This window comes from Sebastes umbrosus, chromosome 21 (assembly GCF_015220745.1).
Source record: "Sebastes umbrosus isolate fSebUmb1 chromosome 21, fSebUmb1.pri, whole genome shotgun sequence".
Taxonomy (NCBI): domain Eukaryota; kingdom Metazoa; phylum Chordata; class Actinopteri; order Perciformes; family Sebastidae; genus Sebastes; species Sebastes umbrosus.
Genome location: NC_051289.1, coordinates 15,093,875 through 15,113,753, shown reverse-complemented (window position 1 = coordinate 15,113,753; position 19,879 = coordinate 15,093,875). Strand labels below are relative to the sequence as shown.

The window sequence follows — 19,879 nt, the reverse complement described above, 5'->3', positions numbered from 1 at the left end:
GATGGACGGTGGGGGAAACTAGTTTGATTTTAGATGAGCAGCATCATCCAGCAGTGCAGTCTCAATAGCTTGCCAATAAAGCTTTGGATGCACGCTGTATACCACTAACCAATGGAACTGTGGGGGAGCATGATGACTTCCATGACGGAAGTAATGGACAAACACACTGCAGTATTCTTGCACGTGGAGAAACCATATTGAAATACATCCTGTCAATTTATCATCATCTGTCTGTCTATATTGTTTTTCTTTCAGGATCCAATGTGAAAAAATGGCAATTTCCATTTTTCTTTTTTTCTTTTAGCAATATCCATTGAAATAGTTTTCTGCGGCTGTAGCAACCAGATACATGTTTGATTGGAAAGGAATTTCTTTTTTTTTTTCATCTCACACTTTACTTTTCCCTATATACTGTATATATAAAAAAAATGAAATATAAAAATGAATGAACGAATGCATTTCACATGGTGCACCGATGCAAACAGCATCAATACAATGAGTATTTCCTCTCTTGTCAGCAAGAGGGTGCTGCTGTGCCATACCAGACATCTCTCTGACTGTATGTTGTGCATTTTCAATTAATCCACATTCAATTAATTAATTTCAAATATAATACACAAAATTGCATTTTAATCAATATACTGCATAAATTCAGAAATGTACACATTATCAATACAAACAAAAAATAAAAATACAGAGAGGTTGATTCTAGAAATTGAATATAGAAAGACAGTTTGATGATCCAAATATTTCCTATCATACATTTTGTTATTTACAGTAAGTAAAAATACTACAATTTATCCACATTCATTTTTGCATTTAACATGAGGTCTTTATAAAGTATTTATACATTTTATTATTATAATCATGTTGATGGTCACAAACTACCCCATTACATTGTGTGTTCAGCTGCTGAATACATGTTTATTAAGAATATATGTGTTCACCATATGTTTTCACAAATACAACTGTAAAATGAGTTACTTCTTAATGTAGAAAATCTAAATCCTGAAAATCAGCAACAATGTCTGCAGTTCTTTAGAAAACAATAACTGATCTTAGACCAGTTTACAGGTGTAATAGGTCCCATTGATGCATACAATACAAACAAAACACAGCATTCAATTTCTATTCAATGGACAGCTGTAATGTGTTGACAGTAAGCCATGATTTTTCCAATGATGGTGCCTCTGCAATTTATGATTAGATCGTATTTCGTACATTTACACATTATCAGGACTTGCCATTTGATATACACAACTGATAGACTGCACATAAAGAACCATAAGGACGGAGGGCATTTTTTGCACATATGTGCCGAATCAAGCGAGATATTATAGTCAATACAAATAAAATAGAAACTACACTTCAAACAATGCAATTAATATGTATATTACATTACATTTGAATTGCCATCATGTCTATGAGCATGTGCCTTACTGACATGAAAACAGAGATACTGCATTGAAAAATCTGTATATTGGTTTAGGTGACCACAAAAATGCACAGCATGTTTTGTTAAACCGTCGTTTGGCGTTTCATTAGTTCACTGCATTTAAAAGTGACACGTTGAAGTTTAAGAGTGCTTCACGCAGCAGCTTTAATTGCGTCTTAGTTATTGTTGCAACACCACCAGGAGTCACAGGGAGAAGGAACGGGGGTAAAGTCTAACCGCAGACACTGAGCAGGGATTGCTTTCATAATCTTTTGACTGGGGATGATGAATAGGGGACGAGGGAACTGTGCTAGTGTCAGCTTCTTTGACAGAGTGCAGGGAGAAGTCAGAGATCTGTCTGCGCGGAGGGCGAGGGGCTGGCTGGAGGACAGAGAGGATGGGGAAAGTGTTTGAACTTCTCTGGGGCAGGACCCTGAGGAGGTGATGGGATGGGAGTGTCTGGAGAAACTGCAGAGACAGAGAGACTTTATTTTTATTTTTTTTGCAAATTAAAATGTTTTTGTGTAGGAAAAAAAAGCAATATTGTATGTATGAAGTCTTTAAAATGTATCAATTGTAGCTCACTGGAAATGTTGCATCTATAGCTGCTGCTTTGTAGACACAGTGCCCATCAATCTTGTGTCGCCATTAGGTGGTGTAATATTGCCAAATGCATTTTTTTATTCTTAAATGAAAGCATACAATAGGGCCACAAATCATCAATTCTTGTAAATGTGACATTTTTATGCTTTCATTCCACATTTCACTCTTTATTTGTTTCAACTAAGTTAATGGAGACACATCTGGCACACACTTTTGGAACATTTCATGCAAAGAGATAAATTGTACATCAATGTTGTGTTGATATTTCTTGTGTATTATGTCAGAGATGCAGTTTTTGCGACTGTGCGCATGTCTCACGGTTGTCGTGGTTCTTACCGATCTGTGGAGTGTGAGCGACAGGCATGGTGCTGATGACCAGTGTGTGTCCAGTCAAAGGGTCCTGGGCCAGCTGGGTGTGTGCTGGGTGGTGCAGGTGCGTGGGCTCTGACGTAAGGCCTGGACACATAACACCAAGTTTCTTGTTATACATTTAGTTTTGCATCTCATCTAGAAATGGTGTTATTTAAGTGACATTTAAGGGCTCACACACTTAATGAAACGCTCTAAAACACAGATTTATTCTCGCACATGGTGACATGTTCCCTAACAAGCCCTCATCAGACCAAAAAAGAACAATGGGTGGTTCACTTTGCATAGTTTTTTCCAACAAGTGCTAGAATAAATCTCTGTTTTGGAGCTTTTAATTAATTGAGTGAGTCGAGTTTTTCCAAATTTATGCAGAGCTTATTTCAGTCTTTGCCTTCAAAAGTGTATTGACATGTGTGCGTGTTTTATATAGTAATTGAGTGAGGCCTCCATAACATAAATCTATGCACTGTAAGCAGCTCTGTAGCATGCTAAAATAACCCCTATTTTTTTTATATTTTATAAGATGTAGAAGGACATTTGTTTACACATCACTAAATATAATAACAATATTTTTTTTTGTTATGTTAGCTCCACATTCCTACAGGATGTTGAAAAATAAAACACACACAGCTCTTTCTGTATGCGGTCTTCTAAGTCAGGTTGTCATATTCTGGAGTTGTTTTTAGCATGTGTGGAGAAAAATGGAAGACATTTTTGGAGATGACTTAGTACTTTATTTCCACGCCTCATCTTGGGCATGAGTTGTCTGTCATGGCCCTGCTTAGAATATGTTTGATGCTTTCTGCCTTTAACTACAGACTCCCTTATTCACACACATTGCGATGTGTTTGCAGATGTCACCCAGCGGCATCTCATGTAGCACGTTGCCTATTTTGGCTTTGCCTAATATATATGTGGATTATACAAAGTTATACCATGCTCTGCACAATCCCAAACTTTTTACCCATTGTTTATATCCAGGAAAACTTTGCTGAGTAAGTATACTTTTTGTATTTTACTTCATGCTTGTCCAGTTCCACACATTCATCACTGAATAGCTCTACCGGAGCGTTTGGTGGTCTTGCTGAAGGTCACGCTATTTTTCTTTCTGCAGGTTTACAAGCACAGACATGGGGCCGCGACTCACCTCCCAGCAGCATCTCATGCAGCAGGTTGTCTATCTTGGCCAGGCCACAGAGCTTAATGAACTGGAGCTGTTCGATCATCTGCCAGGTGATGCTCTGCAGGGTGGGCAGCAGGAGTAACAGCTCTCCGAACCGACCCCTGGAGTCATACTGACGGTCATTAATGTAGTCTTCCAGACTCATCTGGACCTGCGCACACACACACAAGGCCAAGTTTCCCATCAGTGTAAGCAAACTTCCCTTGTCCATGTAAATTATATTATTTACTGCATTGTAATTATTGGAAATTATAATAGAGCATACTAGAATATAACTGCACAAAGCTACAAGAGTCAAACGCTCCACCTACCTGCAGACGAATGGCCTTGATCTTCGATGGGTCCCGCAAAGACTTTGCATCTGCAGATTGGGAGGCAAAGCATGGAAGTAGGGGATGGATTGAGGGGTGGGGGGAGAGATGGAGGAAGGGATTGAAGGACAGGAGGGTGAGAAAAAAAACCCCCAGAAAGATCAGGGATGTAATTGAGGATATGAGTGGAATTGATGGAATGATTATGGTCAAACTGGGGCATGAAGGTAAAATGAGGGGATTTAGTGAAGGGGAGAGAAAGGGAGGACAGGTAACACAAGATGGGGGCAGGGATTGTGGTCACACTAGGCCAAGGAGAGATAAAAAAAAAAAAAAAGGATGAAGGAATTGGGATGTAACCAGATGGATGGGATTGGTTGGAAAAAAAAGGATCTGGACAAAAATGGCAATGGGTATTGGACAAGTTATCATTAAAACTATTTAGTTTGCCATTTTCAGTAATGTACTATTCACAATATTGTTTTTTTTCACCTTTTTATTTATTGTTCCTTGTTTTTGCTGGCTTTTTTCAATTCAAATTCAAATAATTGGCATGCATGTTCAAGTTATTTCCAAAGCTAAATTACATATTACTGAATAATTGCATTATACACAAGAACATTATATGCTCTATTTTTTTTTTGTAATGTGAATGCAGTACTTACTTGGAAACAAGACATTAATATAATTTATTTAAATTAAATTTATCCTTAATTAATATGTTTTTTAAATAATGATAAATTTGTGCGCCATTACACAATACCAACACCTGTGGGGTCCTAATGTTGCCCGATAGTTTCTGTGACCTAAAGCAATATTCCATTTCACTTTATTCAAACAAACAGACAGCAAATTACATTAGATATACAGACTGTCCCTGAATGGAGAAGCAAGGGTGAGCTGGAAAAACAGGGTAACCACTCATCCCCAGGAAGAATAAACCGGTTCCTAGCATTTGTTATTAACTGAACCTCACAAATCTCGTGATAGCTAAAAATATTAAACATGTTTAATTACCTGGGTCAAAGAAGACAATAGCCTTGAGCGCTGCATACTCATTTTCGTCTATTTGAATATCCTGGAAGGGCTGGACCAGCTCATCCAGCACTCGATTGGCTACCTTGTACATCTCTTGTTCAGGACTGTTCCTGTGGATCACACAGCCGTTACCTGCAGACACAGTGAGTATCGGTTAGTACCAGGGTTGAGGTATGTGGTTGTGTGTGTGTATGGGGTAGAGTGCTGTTGTGTGCTTGTGTGGAGAATAAGTTTAGCCATGAGAGAAAGAAAAGTTGACTTTTGTCAACCCTATTTAACGGTTTCAGTCCTAAGACATATAGCAATGCACAATGTGTGTGTCTGAGTGTCTGCAGTTGACAGACCTACCTACAGTATGATGTTGGTACATGTCTAGGCAATGAGTAATGCAGTTTACAAGAGACACTTTTGAAGTCACAAAGAAATAGAAACCTTTAGTTAATCATTCGCAGCAAACACAACATTTGATTGGTGACACTTTACAATACAGTATACACAAATGTTAGTAGTTACTAAGGCTGGAGTGAGGAACGACCTGATAATTAATGAATCGTTGATTAGTAGTTATGAATAACTCTGACTCAAGGCTATAAAGTTGATAACTAGAGAACAGACTGGGAAATACTACATTAATGAAACATTAGGTGATGATTAGGTCAATGTTTCTTCATACTTCCTCACTGAATGAGTCAGTGAGCAGCACAAACTAGCAACGACTCATTAATTAACAAACACTTAATCATTACTTAACCTTTGTGTGCCCCTCAGGTAAAGTGGTACATCATACTGAGTAGTCGCTAAGTAGTCCCTCATTACTTCATGATAGTCTGATGTTACGACTCAAACATCGGTTGTTCATCATGATTTACTAGAACAATTCATTAATCACCAGGTCGTTCCTATTTGTTTCTCGATCGTTCATTAGTAACAACTTTTACATTTGTATGTAACCGTATTGTAAAGTGTTACCCATTCGATCAGTCTTCACACTTCGGTGCTGATTGCACCATCAATAAATAAGACGCCATTTTACTGGCGAGTTCCTACCTAAAAGCAGGAAGCCCTTGAACGGCATTGACCTTTTGGCGACCCCGAGCAAAAGGTGTTCACCTGCGTGAGCCCTGAGCAAACTCACCTGGGAACAAACACACACGCACAGTTAAACAAAGAACACAAACAATGCAACAATGCCTCCCCTTTTGTGCCCTTCCACATATCACAGAGGGGCCATACTTGTAGTGCAGTACACTATATTTAGTAGTCTTTGTATTATATTATAACACTCTACTTAATTATTTCTTTTAATATTCTTTCATCTCACAGTGCATTTGGTTGATTAAAGTTTTTTTTTCTTTCATCCCAAAGGAAAGTGCTTTGACAGAATAAGCCAGTTGTTAGAGCAGCAGGCACACTCACACAAGCTAAACATGACCAATATAAAAAGACAGAATGTTGTTTAAACTAAAGTACTTAGTAGTTTAAATTTAGGATTAAAATGTGCACAAGGATGATTTAATTCCTGCGAGATAATCAAAGTTGACCCATCATGCCTCAGAGCCCTGTTACCTGGTCATCCAGTGGCAGTTCTCCAAATGCAGGGATGTATTTGGCCCATTCCACCAGCACCAATAACTGTTGTCTCATTGAATCGCACACGTCTCCGACGGTGGCTGACTTCTGCTCCGTTATGTCGGCTATTCCAACTGGAGCAGTGATCTGCAGGGAGACAGACAACCATTAGATTCCTTGTGCAAGTAATTTAATCATGCGCATGATGTGCTGCCTAATGAAAATATCATAAAAGGGGATTTTCACCTGTTGGGAGAGTGATTCAGCCTGGGCCAAAATAGTAATGGGTGGCAAGTCTTGGGTGTCAGGGATAGTTCTTCGGGAGCTGATCCGATCTCTCTCGTTCTGTACAGCTGAAAGGTAACAGACGGCTGAAATTACTGTGTCTGTGAAACAGAAAGAGCAATAAAAAAGGAACCAGGAAGAGACAGCACCTCCTTTACTTTCCTTATTGTAAAAATCATCTATAGCTTTCAAACTGGAATATGACAGTTTGCGAGAATTTGCTTTAGTTGGTATTTATCAGTTTTAAGAGTTGCCGATGACAGCGGCCGCTATGGGGCAGTTCATATTTAGGAAAATAGTCATACAGGCTGGCATCAGCAAGAGGAGTCAAACGTTAACCAGTTGCAATCCAGAACAACATGTTTGAATAACACATGATTAGGTGTCATAAAACTCCTTGCCAAGGTTATACCCCTCATAAATACACACACAAACACGCACACACACTAAGTAATCACCTATTTTATGGCTGAGCCAATTTCAACCATCTTGAAGCAGCTTTCAGATTCTCGTAAGACATGTATCGCCTCTCCTTAAGTGCAACTACTTTTAAGTCAATGCTTTGGAAAGTGAAAAGATGAAAAAGAAACTACATCTATACCACACACCAACAATACGCCATGAAAATCAGCCAGTATTTGTACAAAAGCTAACAAGGTATCCAAAAAATTCTCTATTTTGTGTCTCTCTCTACATGTAAACTTTTAGTGGAGGTTATGGTCAATACTTTCTCTCCTGACCAGAGAGCAGGATGCAGGTTTACCTACCTTCTTTCTTCATGCCAGCCCTGAAGCATTTGTTGAGTCTGCAGAAACGACACTGGTTCCTCTTATCTTTATCCACAATGCACTGTCTGCTGAACCTGCATACGATGAGCATACAATGATATAAGTAACTTTTACAGAGCAAGAAATGATGATACAGTGTATTGTAATTTAATATGATATGACATGTCATGATGACTGGGCTGAGAAGTAAGTTATCAATAGTTTAAGAGTTCTATTTATGATCATAAGGGTGCGCATGTACGAGAGCATGTTTATGTACTTATGCACGTTCATACTGTTATAATTTTGTATAAGTGTGGCATGATTTTAAGCTGTGTTTTTTAATATATGTGTGCTCACACTGTATGTTTTTGCTACCTGCAGGTGTAGACGTGGTTCTTGCGTATGGAGCGTCTGAAGAAGCCTTTACAGCCGTCACAACTGGAGGCTCCGTAGTGTTTCCCTGTGGCTTTGTCTCCACAGATGGCACAGTTACTGCTGACCCCGTCTGGACCGACCGGCAGGCTCGGCTCTGTCGGCATGCTGTCTGAAATACACACAAAAACCCTCACGCAAGTAAATACACGGACACATCCTCATACATTTGTACATTACACACATTGACGTTGACACAAATATGCTATAAAACAGAGTCAAAATATTGCAGTACACATCCAGGAATAGTTCTAATAATGGGACCACAGTCCTGGCTGTCCACTGCAACTATTTCATCTAATTGAAGCCACTATGTGTAGAATTAGCATCTCACTACTCTCGTAAATGTATTCTGTGTATATTCCGTAGTGTAACTGCAGAGGTTTGTTTGGGTTTCTATAACTGCTGTGACATTTGTGTTATGTTTGATTCGTTCATCAAACCAAACATAAATCAGGGAAAAAGAATAAATGGCCAGGCATTTCAAACATTACTGTTGATGTCTTTATGTTTGCCGTCATCTCCTCATTATCATCAGCATTGTCATGATCATCATAGTCATTATTATTATCAGCAGTAGCAGCGTCGTCACCATAATCAAAACCATAATCATCATCATTGTCTGCATATTTATCGCTCAGTCAAAGCCTAACAAATAGAACATCATAGCATGTGCAGGTAAACGCATCAACACATCCCCCCCCCACACACACACACACACATCTTTCTCAGTTTCACACCACGCAGCGTCAAGGCGAGATGAGTCAACGTTCGACGAACTTTCTGTTCACACATCAGTCTATCTCTGAGATGCATGTTTGCTCCTCAATAAAACATCTTTATGACACATGCCTGCAATTCCTGCCTAAATACCTTTATCAACATTCTGATTTCATGCTTTTTACAACCCCGACCCAGCCCTTCTCTTTCCATCACGACCACAGATTTCCACTGACATACCCATATACAAGCAATAGGGCAAGTGGAATGAATTTCCCCCAATCAGTGTTAACAGACGGCTAGATGCACGCACTGTTGGCCAACATTAAAGTGTCAAGACTTCCCCCATTGCTTAATTTAGCTGGATATGTTAAAACCCGTACTGATTTCCTTTTTTCTGCAAATAGCAACTCACTTGCCTTCAGCTGGTCTCACTTCACTTCATCAGTGAAGTTCCAGTCTTACAAACTAACACCGTTGTTCTATTAGTCTACCTCCTCACCCAGAAGACCCATCCCAAACCCTCCTTACAAGATGCATCGTGTTAAACAAGAGGCTACCGATATTTTTCTGTCCATATTAAGCCATTTTATTATGTGAAATGTGTGTGTGAGCTGCTTATCAGTCCATGTATCTCCATATCAGTGCTTATAAAGATGCAGTGTGCTATCTGCACACTGTCACACTGTATGTCAGCATGTCCAATTTAACATGCGTGCTAAAAATCAGGTGTTTTGTGCTTCAATTCCTGTTTGTATGTGCATGCCTTGTTTGTTGTTTAGTGTGTGTGTAGGTGGTTACACGTACTTACCTCCTCCTCCACAGAGCACCTCTGCATTCTCAAAGCCCAGGGTGCTGTATGAGGGATCCAGGCCTTCACAATAGTTTGCTACATCCATTTCTAACAGAGATTCACTCTGAGGAGCAGGAGAATACTTCATTCCTGTCTCAAACTTGGTCTTCCTCACGTGTTCTTCTTCCTCTCTTTGCTTCTCTTCCCAGTTCACTCTCTCTTTCTCCTTTTCCCTACCTGCTGGTCTCTGCTTCATCTAATTCTTACAGCCATGACATGGGAGATCCCTGGCATAAAAAGATCTATAATCCCATCCGATTGGGCCAGGAGCAAGGAGAGGGGAGGAGCTGTGGCCTAAGACTTCTCACCTTGTTGCACATTACTTATCTGTCCTTCTCTCTCACACTTATCACAAGGATGGATAGATAGTGGTGAAGGAGATATTTCCCTTCTCCCCCTCCGCCCTTTTTTTTTTTACCATAAAACCGATTTCATCAGATTTTGGAGGACAGCTTGCACTTAACTGTATGTGCATGGTGCTGAGCTACGTGTGCGTTTGTTCCTACAGGCACACACATTTATGAATGTGTGTGTGTTAGTGTGTGCGTGCGTGTGTGTCCTTGCCAGGCTTCCTAATCTAATCAATAGTGGAGTAATAGCACCACCACCTCAGCAGATATAATCTATAAAGACACAAAGCAAAGTAGAAAACGCTGATAACTTCCATTAACTCCTCCACAAACACACATCCAAGCCTCATTCATAAAAGTTCATAAAACTTTATTTCTAAATTAACCGGCCATATACCTCAAATAATTTATTATATATGACTTTATCTCTCAAATGACATTGACCTCATTGACCATGTTCTAGTTGAAACATCAGTGTTTTTACTTGTATTTATAGTTAAAGGAATATTTAAATTACCCAGTGAGTCATTTTTAAATAATTCATTGTTTTAGAACCTGGGTTTATTGCGGTTTCGCTGTCATTGTTTGTGACTACAAATCAGTAATAATTAACATTAGTACTGGATGAATTTGAATTTTCAGACAGGATGATACACTTATAGTGTCTTTGCTCTTTTCCTTTACAGTAAGAATGATGAGCCAGTCTGCTGTGTAAAAGTTAAATTAAATACAACCTGAGGAGCAGCATGTAATATTAACACTAGTTCTCACACTTCATTTAGCTCTCTTATTTTAAAAAACAGATCAAATTTCCTGAGAAATTCATGTTGAAGAGTGGCAGGGGGACGCCAAAAGTGGAAATCAAAAACCCAAGGTAAACAGTTATCAGTACGCTGCCTCCTCTTTCAGGGCAGGAATGCTGTAAACTGTACTCTACTGCCATAAACCAGTTAAAATGTCCCAACCCACCCATTTTACATTGGCAGTTTCATTGCACTAAATCTTATTGTGTGGCTTAAAGGTAATCAGATTGGGGCTTTGTGTTAGAGATAGCTGTAAATGATAAGAGGTGTCGTTATGGGAGATTTGATGCCCTACATCAGTAATGAGTGGGCCGGTTTAGCAAAGCAGCGACAGTATATGAGCAGGCATGGGGGTAATATATTGTCACTGTTGGCTCAGTATATCAGAATGCACATTCTCACAGATTATTTACTGGACATGAAGAGAAAAAAGCAATTAGTATTGGGTCACAGGGTAATAACAGACATCTTAGTTAATATACAAGGCTGAAATAAAGTGGTTGAGTGACAGAGACGAGAGAGAGAGAGAGAGAGAGAGAGAGAGAGAGATTACTTTTTAACCAGGCAGTGAGGTCAGTGAGCTCCTGACTCATCAGGTGTGTGGAGAGTGAAGAAGAATTTACTCTTTCTAATCACTTTCACAATCACCTAACACACAAAAGGACTGGTACAGAGCACTCTAGCGCAAGTGTGCTGGATTCAGTTCATCGTCACAACAGATAAATGGAACTAAATAGAAAGTATAAACCTGGCTTGCATGTATGAAGAAAAAGGGGTAAAGTTTATAGTATATACTGCATGTAAGTGGATGGTTTTCTAAGAGGCTGTCATGTGATATAGTTGGGTTTAACATACAAAAAGAAAGCAAGGTCCATTGAGGCTTTGAGGACAAAACAGATAAAATCCAGTATTCATCGAAAAGTGAAAATCATTTTACTTCATAGCTATCGGTGAACAGGTTAAGCGCTTTATACGGCTCTTTTAGCCTCACCCTCCACTGTTAAGTGCAAGGACAACAAGCCTAGGAATTCAAGTCTTTATTAATGCAATGATGAGTGCCTTTGATTTTTATTTTTCTACATCTTGAATACGTGACAAATCATACCCTCCTCTTGATTTATTTATCAAGTGACATAACCCAAACATTGAAGCTGATCAGCTTTTATAAAGACAGCTCATGTTACTGTTAATGTTAAGTTTGCTCACCACACTGACATACTGAAAACATATTCAGCCATGCTTTTGTGTGAACTGCAACACAGTAAGGTCAACAATCAACATATAGGTAGGGATCTCCAGCCCCTTCTACTCCATCATATCTACTGACAAAAAAAAACATAGAAGCTTACTGGTTTTTAAATTTTACCTGGGAATGTAGGTAAAAACAGAAAGAGTTTTAATATTAACAGCTATTATGACATCCTTAGTTGAAAACCAAGCAGGACGTCACTGAGAAACATTGCCTCCGCCTAGCAACCAATAGCTCTTTGAAGCCATAAAACCCAGTGCTAAGAGGCTATCTCTGTGTGAACCGGCCATAACACTGTTGCCTCTATTTAGATTAGAGGTTTTAATAGTCGCAGATGATCATCAGCCACCCAACCGACTCTAGTAAACCACTACTTCCTGATACCTGGGCGATAGTAAAAAAAAAAAAATACACGGTAGGCCTAAAGTAGAATATTTTTTTTAGTTCAACCACTGCTATGGTATTGGATTTGTGCAAAGTAATAGAAACATGTGAATTAAAGAATCACTTTATAGTCAACAACACTTCTACAACAGCAGACGGTTTCCTTAGATTTTAGAGTTACATGCAAGATCTTTCCTATAAACCCATAGTCCCCAAGGGTGTTTAATGATTGTCACATTCTTCTTCCTGCCATTATCATTATTAAAAAAAGATTGAAGGTTAGTTTGGTCAATAACATTCACCCTTAAAAATAGAAATCTTTTTTTGTTTTTGACGAATGATTTCATCAGCTGAAGTAAAGCCTGTGTGTCTTTAGCCTGTAAGCAGTATACACAGGGTGAACACAATCACATGCACAGTTTTAAGTAGGCCAATACAATACACACACTACAGCATCAAAAATCAATCTACAACTCTCAACAAAACATCACCAATGCAATCATGTGCCGAGCATATCTAATGTTTTGGCTGAAAGTTTTGTCAAACAATTGGGGATGGGAATGTCAATTTCCAATTACAGTAAATTACAGTATAAAAAAAATAAATAATTAAGAATATTTTAGAAATATATGTGCATTACTTTATTAGATACCAAATTATTTCTGTTTACTTTCAGTGGTAGTATCCCTTTGGTGGGGCATCATAAGAGAAAAACACAATGCGACTGTATTACCATCTTCCTGCTTACAGTAGCAACCTGTTGCTCTGTAACGCTCTGTTACAGATGACGTCCTTGTGCAGGTGAAATGGGTTATCACATGATCTTTACAGCACAGCATGCGTGACAAAGTGAGTCTATATCTTATCTGTTTTCACAAAATGCTGTCTGCGAACAGAGAGGCGAGAACACTATCCCATTAAATACACTGGACAAAACCCCACAAAGGAATCTAGCAGACTTGAACAACCACATACTGTATATATTCTACAATTCAAAAGCATATACCGACTTTTCTTACATGACACATAACGGGTAGTAACTACCACCATTACCGCGAAAATACAAACCACGTGATTTAACGGAACATGTTACCAAACTTCCTTGAGAAACTGTGAAAGATTAGCTTCACTTCCTCCAAAAAAGCAACAGCATTTCTCAGTACTCTCACAGCCGATGTTGATAGTTTGCATTTCAATGACAGTATACTTCACAGGAGGACTTTGACTTACCTGTGTTTCTGTTTCCGTCTGGGATGTGCATTTATCCAGGTGTACCGTTGTACTCGGGTAAAGTGAGCAGCCCGTCAGTGCGACATTAGTCTAAGTGACACTGAAAATAGGCAAAGGTGTACGACAACATTAAAAGGGAAGGTTGGAGAGCTGAGCGGCCTATAATTCATGGAGCGACACATTGGATGGCGCCACCATAGCCCTGTCATTAGATCGATTTACTAAACAAACTCAAAGTAGGGTGGGGATGTTAAACAGTAACCCAGAGCCATAAAAACCAAAAGGAAAGGATCACCAGGGAGGGGGGGTGTGCATGTGTGTGTGTGTGTGTGTCAGCAGAGGGCAGAAGGTAAGAGATCACAGAGGTTTGAGGTAATGTTTCACAAAATAATGGGAAAGAAGTAACAATTTTAGACATTTATTTCACTCCAGCTATGTACACAGGGGTTACCAAATACGGTGAAATATATTTACTTTTCATTTCCATTCACATGCTTTTCACATGAAGTCACATTTGGGATGAAATATGAGGGAACCCAAAGACCAATGGCAAACTATATAATAATAATAATAATAATAATAATAATAATACATAAGCTTGAAGCATGTGTAGTATATACAAAGACCAGTAGATGGCAAGAGATCATTCATTTTGAGTCATAAGCAAACAACAGTTTCCAGTCATGCCTTATTTCGATATTTTCATCAATAGAAACACAGTTTAAGGGGTACCCTGGTAGCCTACAAGTTAAGACACATACCACATTGCATGTCATACCTCTCTCCCTCCCCATGATTTGTGTCTCTCTGCACTTTCAACTATCACATATAATAATTTGAAAAAATCATAAACACAGTTCAATAAGTCACATAAAAACACAACAGTGGTAGGATTTAAAAAAAAAAAAAAAGCATGGCAAATCTGACAGAAAATGGTAATAACAACAGCTCCAAATAGGTTAGTAAGTAACCATTGAGTAGCCTAAAGATTATTTTTGTAAATGCAATATTTCTTATAAACTTTAATAAAGCAATAAAGAACAGTAAAGTAACGTGTAATCTTGACCCCCTGACACACCCCCTAACAACAGTTGTCAAGGACCCTTGTCTGGGAAGCACCGGTAGCAGGTTCTCCTCCCCAAGAAGGTGAGCATGTCCACACAGTTAAAAGTGGTCAAACTCAGAAACACCTCATTGACATTCTCCAGACGGGAGATGTCTTCTAAGTACCTTAGCCGGAACATGTGGTAAGGAATGAAGCTGACAACCATGATGAGAGCAAAGCACAGACTCTTCAGCTGAGCCCCAAAGTCTTGCTGAGAGGTGCATCCCTGGTGGTGCTTCCTGTATAAATCCCTTAGAACATTGGCATGGAGGGCCGTCAGCACGAAGGCCACCACTATGATGACTGTGCTTATGATGTAGTTGAACACCTTGGCGGTTGACGCTATGTTGTTGCCAAACTTGAAGCAAGTCCCAGTGTTGGTACTGTTGTTGGCCAAGCGCTGATCCTCATCCTTTTTGCCATAGGAAAAATGGATTATGCAAGGGACCACGACAAGCACCACCATCCACACCACGGCGCTGACGAGAAGTGCGTGAATCCTCTGGAAGGAGGCAACCCCCTGTGCTTTGTTGTAGAACGTCATCATGCGTGTGATGAGGATGATCACGTAGAAGATAAAAGACATGTACATGTGGATGTGAATCATGCCGCTGACCACTTTACACCAACCCATGCCCAGGTTCCAGTGATTAGTTGCGTAATAGTAAATCCTGAGGGGCACAGTGAGAAGGAAGACGAAGTGGGTGAAGATGAGGTTGAGTACGGCGATGGAGGTGATGGATGCCAGGCTGGACCTCATGATGTGCATCATCAGGCTCAGGGTAATGGTACCGATGAGCAGAACCACAGAGTAGATGACCAGGAGGACTGTGTGGTACTCATTATTACCAAGCGGCAGCGTTGAGGTTGTAAGTAAGGAGCTTGTGGTCATCATGGAGCTTATGGCCGTGGATTGCGCACTTTGGGTTACCGTAGAAGTCATCTTAAATAGAGACAGAAAGGGAAGAAGAGAGAGGGGGCACATCAGATACAAGAGTATAGTGATGGAGGATGACATCAGGAAAGGGTTCAGTAGTGTATTTCCATTTTTCTCCCTGTTGAAGTTTTTTCGGAGGGAGTTTTTCCTCATCTGAATTGAGGGTCTAAGAACAGTTAAATGTTGTACAGAAGACCCATGAGGCAAATTTGTGATATTGGGCTATATAAGTAAAGTTGACTTGACTTGACTTGTTACAACAGAACAGAAAAGGAGTAATACAAAAAAAGAAAAGACAGAAAAAGAGAAAATACATGTCAATAAAAACTTGCTGATTGAATTTATGTATGACTCAACGGATTATATTACACTTCGATTATCATTACATATTTTACTAATACTACATGTTGCTCATGTTTGAACACATAATCCAAATTAAGATATTAACCACTGTCTGACATGTTTCAAGTTACAATATATTATCAGTTTAACAGTACACAGGACTAAAAACCAACTAAAACTGAAATTATAAGCATTTAAATATCATGAGGTTTAAACACAGAGATATTGTTCACAGTGTAATCATTACCTAAAGAACAATCCCGAAATGGAAATTGCATCATGAATGAACATTACACTAAAAAAAAAAACAGACTTACGTACCTTTTGGTTCTAACACGAACTGCCTGCCGAGTGCTCTTGTGTGTGAAAATAAGGCATTAAATCACATTATCTCCACCAAGCAGCAAGCAATAGTTACGTTTTCGCAATGTGTTTGCGAGCGTGGGAAAAGCACTATGTCTGAGAAAACAACGTCTGTGTGTGTGTCTGTGTTTCTGCTTGGATGCATGTGCTTCTGTGCGTGTGTGTGTGCCAATTTATGAGGAAGTTAAGGTTTTGAAAATGTACTTTGTGTGTGTTGTCATAAACAACCCCTACAGTTTTGCATGTGTGTGTGCATCAGAAACAGGAGGTGATTGCACCCACATGTATGCACAACCACAGGGCTGTCTTGCTGCTTCCTCCTTCTGGTCAACCCTTTATATTCGCCTGTTATTTTGTATCTGCAATATCCACTTAGATACAAACCATTAGATGGTGATGTGTACATAGAGTACAATGCCTTATAGAACTGTTGATTAGGGGAATAGAGGAAAGAGGTAGTTTGGTGCATGATTGCAGGTACATAGAGTATGTTTTTAGGCTTGCCATTACAGATTACCTTTTAAATCTATGCCATAATATTACCAGAACTAAACAGCATAATGAAGCACATCTGCCTGTGGTTTAGAAACAAATGCTTCCTCCCAAAAAAGAAAAGAAATGCAGAACACTATTAGGTGCCAACACCTAAAGCTTATTCTGCATTTTAGTTTGAAATCCAAATGAGAAGTTAAGCTTTTTACCCTTATAACCAGGTTCATTTAACTATGTTATATCTCGTGTTATGTGAGTCGTTTGGATCTCAATTAGTATGTACACCATGTATGCATATATATATAGCATAAAAACTGTCATAGGATAAGATGTCGAAAAAAAGTAAAATATTTGTAAAAAAAAAAAATCATAATATAGTGTGTCGAAAAAATAAAAAATATTCATGGTATGGTATGTCGAAAAAGTCATAGCATAGTATGTTGAAAAAATATAAAAAGTCATAGTATATTATGTTGAATAAAAAGTCATAGTATAGTATGACGAAAAATGTCAAAGTATAATATGTCAAAAAAATGAAAATGTCATAGTATAGTATGTGGAAAAAAGGTCATAGTATTGTGTTTTCAAAAAATAAAAAAAAAAGGTCATAGTATAGTATGTCGAAAAAATAAAAAAATCATACTATAGTATGACGAAAAAAATAAAAAAATCATTATATTATGTCGAAAAATGTCAAAAAGTCATAGTATATTGTGTTGAAAAAATTTAAAGTCATTATATAGCATGTCGAAAAAAAGTTGGGTATAGTAATGTCGAAATTTTTTTAAAAGTCATAGTTTGTCAAAAAAGGAGTCATAGTATAGTTAGTCAAAAAAATTAAAATTAATATTAAAATATGTCTGAAAAAAGTTATAGTATAGTATCTCAAAAATTTAGGGGAGGGCATGTGTGTGGCAGGGGGTGTGGCTAGCTCCTCCCATGGTGGCAACAAGGCACACCAGGTTTCAATCAGCTCATCAACCTCAAACCAAAGAAGTCATAGAATGGTATGTCTAAAAAATTTTAACAAGTTCATAGTATAGTATGTCGAAAAAAAAGTAATAGAATAGTATGTTTATTGAATGAAAAAGTCATAGTATAGTATGTCGAAAAAATAAAAAAGTAATTGTATAATATGTCGAAAAAATTAAAAAGTCATATTATAGTATGTCAAAAAAAATCATAGTATAGTATGTCAAAAAAAAAGTCATAGTATAGTATGTCGAAAAAATAAAAGAATCCATTTTATAGTATGTCAAAAAATCTAAAAATCAAAGCATAGTATGTCGAAAAAAAGTCATGGTATAATATGATGAAAAAAAGGCATACAAAATTCATAGTAGCCTTCAGTATGTCAATAATGTAATGCAAAAGTCATAATATTGTAAGTCATGAATTAGTCATGGTATTGTATGCCGCAAAAAAAATCATAATATAGTATGTCATAAACTAGAATTACCAACTTCCGGTTGTACGCCTCCGCCAACCAAGTTACAGTTAACATCCATGTCTGTCCAAAATGTCATCTCTTGATCATTTTATTCTATTAGACATTTCTGTGAAATTGTCATAATTAGCATATGAATTATTGAGTTATGGCCCAAAACATTAGACATAGTTTAGACAAGTTTACACATAGTTTAGTATGCCATAAAAAAGTCGGTCGCCTGTAATATGCCCTAAAAGTCATAGTATACTGTTACAAAAAATGTCATAGTATAGTAGGCTATGCCTGTAAAATGTCATAGTATATAGTATGTCATGATTTAGTATGCCAAAATATATCATCGTCATAATATCGTATGTCATAAAAGTCATAAAATAGTTTTCTTAAGGTATTAATAATAGTATGGGAATGCATATATGAGTATAGTCAGTACATGCGGCAAATATTATCCCATTTTGTTATCCATAGTAATGTCCTATGGGTTGATCTGGAAAACAATGTCACACAACAGATCAACAGCTTTTCTTTTTTTTTATTAAAACATACTAACCATAGTTTTTTTGCAGCACATTTAAGGACATTAGTAGATTTGTCTTTAACTTTCCCAACTAGGTTTTCTAAGCTCGGCTCACAGCTACGGTTACCCTGATGTACAAACACAGAGCACAGCAACTATACTGGGACCTAGTTTAATTTAATGGTTGCAGTACATACAACACACAGGTCCCTTTATGGATATTCCTGTTTCCATTCCACCCCTTTAGTTTTATTGGTACAAACAGTCACAATAAATAAAAACAACTCCCTTTCCCTTATACACAATGACATGTTTTAGGCAGCTTCACAGGAAATAATAGTTACATACTTAAAGAGTTATCAAGTTAGCTTTCTTTGCTGGATCATAAATCAGCCCCCTTGGCAAAGGCAGAGTTTAAAGTCAAATATTCAAGTGGCCTTAGTCAATTCATCAATGATTCATGTAAAAACAATGATGTTGGAACAGCGACTGAGTGTACAAAATAATACAGTGCAAACAGAACTGTGCAAAAGTCTTAGGCCACTCTGGAAAATGTCCTATTAAAACCATCTAAGCAGGAAGTGTTTCTCAAATGCTTCATTTTTCTTTACATACAAGCTTACCCAACACCAAAATTATGGATCTTTCTTGTCTTATTTGCAATGTACTAATGTTTGAAATAGGGCTGTCAAAGTTAACGCGATAATAACGTAATAACGTAAATTTGTTTTAATGCCACTAATTTCTTAACGCATTAACGCAACTTGTGGTTTTTAGTGTGTAGTGGGCTCAGTTTTAAAGTTAGAGTGAAGATACGCATACATCATATCAAACTAGAAAAACCTAATGAATCCATTGGTACCATGTCATACTAGCTTGTCAGGAAGGAGGCTAAATAATGCTCAAAACACAAAATTTTAGCAAGGAAAAACTGGCATGGCCATTTTCAAAGGGGTCCCTTGACCTCTGACCTCACGATATGTGAATAAAAATGGGTTCTAAGGGTACTCACAAGTCTCCCCTTTACAGACATTCTCAAGTTTTGGCCTTCAAGTAACATAAATACGCAAAAAGCTCTCTATAGAGCCAGTA

At 38.1% G+C, this 19,879-nt stretch overlaps 2 protein-coding genes across 3 annotated transcripts; both read right to left on the bottom strand.

Moving 5' to 3' along the window:
- Positions 1-1,129: 1,129 nt before the first annotated feature.
- On the bottom strand, positions 1,130-13,803 carry hnf4g (hepatocyte nuclear factor 4, gamma). 2 transcript variants are annotated; one of them, XM_037757611.1, is made up of 11 exons: positions 13,585-13,803; positions 7,939-8,107; positions 7,561-7,655; positions 6,755-6,861; positions 6,506-6,655; positions 5,987-6,074; positions 4,919-5,071; positions 3,902-3,951; positions 3,555-3,741; positions 2,375-2,494; positions 1,130-1,903 (listed from the first exon to the last, which is right to left on the bottom strand). In XM_037757611.1, the coding sequence occupies exons 1-11, from the start codon at positions 13,613-13,615 to the stop codon at positions 1,782-1,784; spliced, it is 1,272 nt and encodes a 423-aa protein (XP_037613539.1). In that variant the 5' UTR covers positions 13,616-13,803; the 3' UTR covers positions 1,130-1,781. The 2 variants fall into 2 exon arrangements, with proteins under 2 accessions (XP_037613539.1, XP_037613538.1); XM_037757610.1 differs by lacking the exon at positions 13,585-13,803 and adding an exon at positions 9,527-10,240.
- A 183-nt stretch (positions 13,804-13,986) lies between these two features.
- Positions 13,987-17,070, bottom strand: LOC119480955 (probable G-protein coupled receptor 141). Its single transcript, XM_037757613.1, has 2 exons — positions 16,290-17,070; positions 13,987-15,632 (listed from the first exon to the last, which is right to left on the bottom strand). Exon 2 carries the CDS (start codon positions 15,630-15,632, stop codon positions 14,679-14,681), a length of 954 nt encoding a protein of 317 aa, XP_037613541.1. The 5' UTR covers positions 16,290-17,070; the 3' UTR covers positions 13,987-14,678.
- Between the last annotated feature and the right edge of the window lie 2,809 nt (positions 17,071-19,879).

Excerpts from the sequence above, each read along its gene's own strand:
- hnf4g (XM_037757610.1), bottom strand. The coding sequence starts at position 9,764 with ATGAAGCAGAGACCAGCAGGTAGGGAAAAGGAGAAAGAGAGAGTGAAC. Across the intron at positions 6,075-6,505 it reads AACTGCCACTGGATGACCAG|GTGAGTTTGCTCAGGGCTCA; the intron begins GTAACAGGGCTC and ends GTTTGTTCCCAG. Across the intron at positions 5,072-5,986 it reads CAAGGGCTTCCTGCTTTTAG|GTAACGGCTGTGTGATCCAC; the intron begins GTAGGAACTCGC and ends CTGTGTCTGCAG.
- LOC119480955 (XM_037757613.1), bottom strand. The coding sequence starts at position 15,632 with ATGACTTCTACGGTAACCCAAAGTGCGCAATCCACGGCCATAAGCTCC.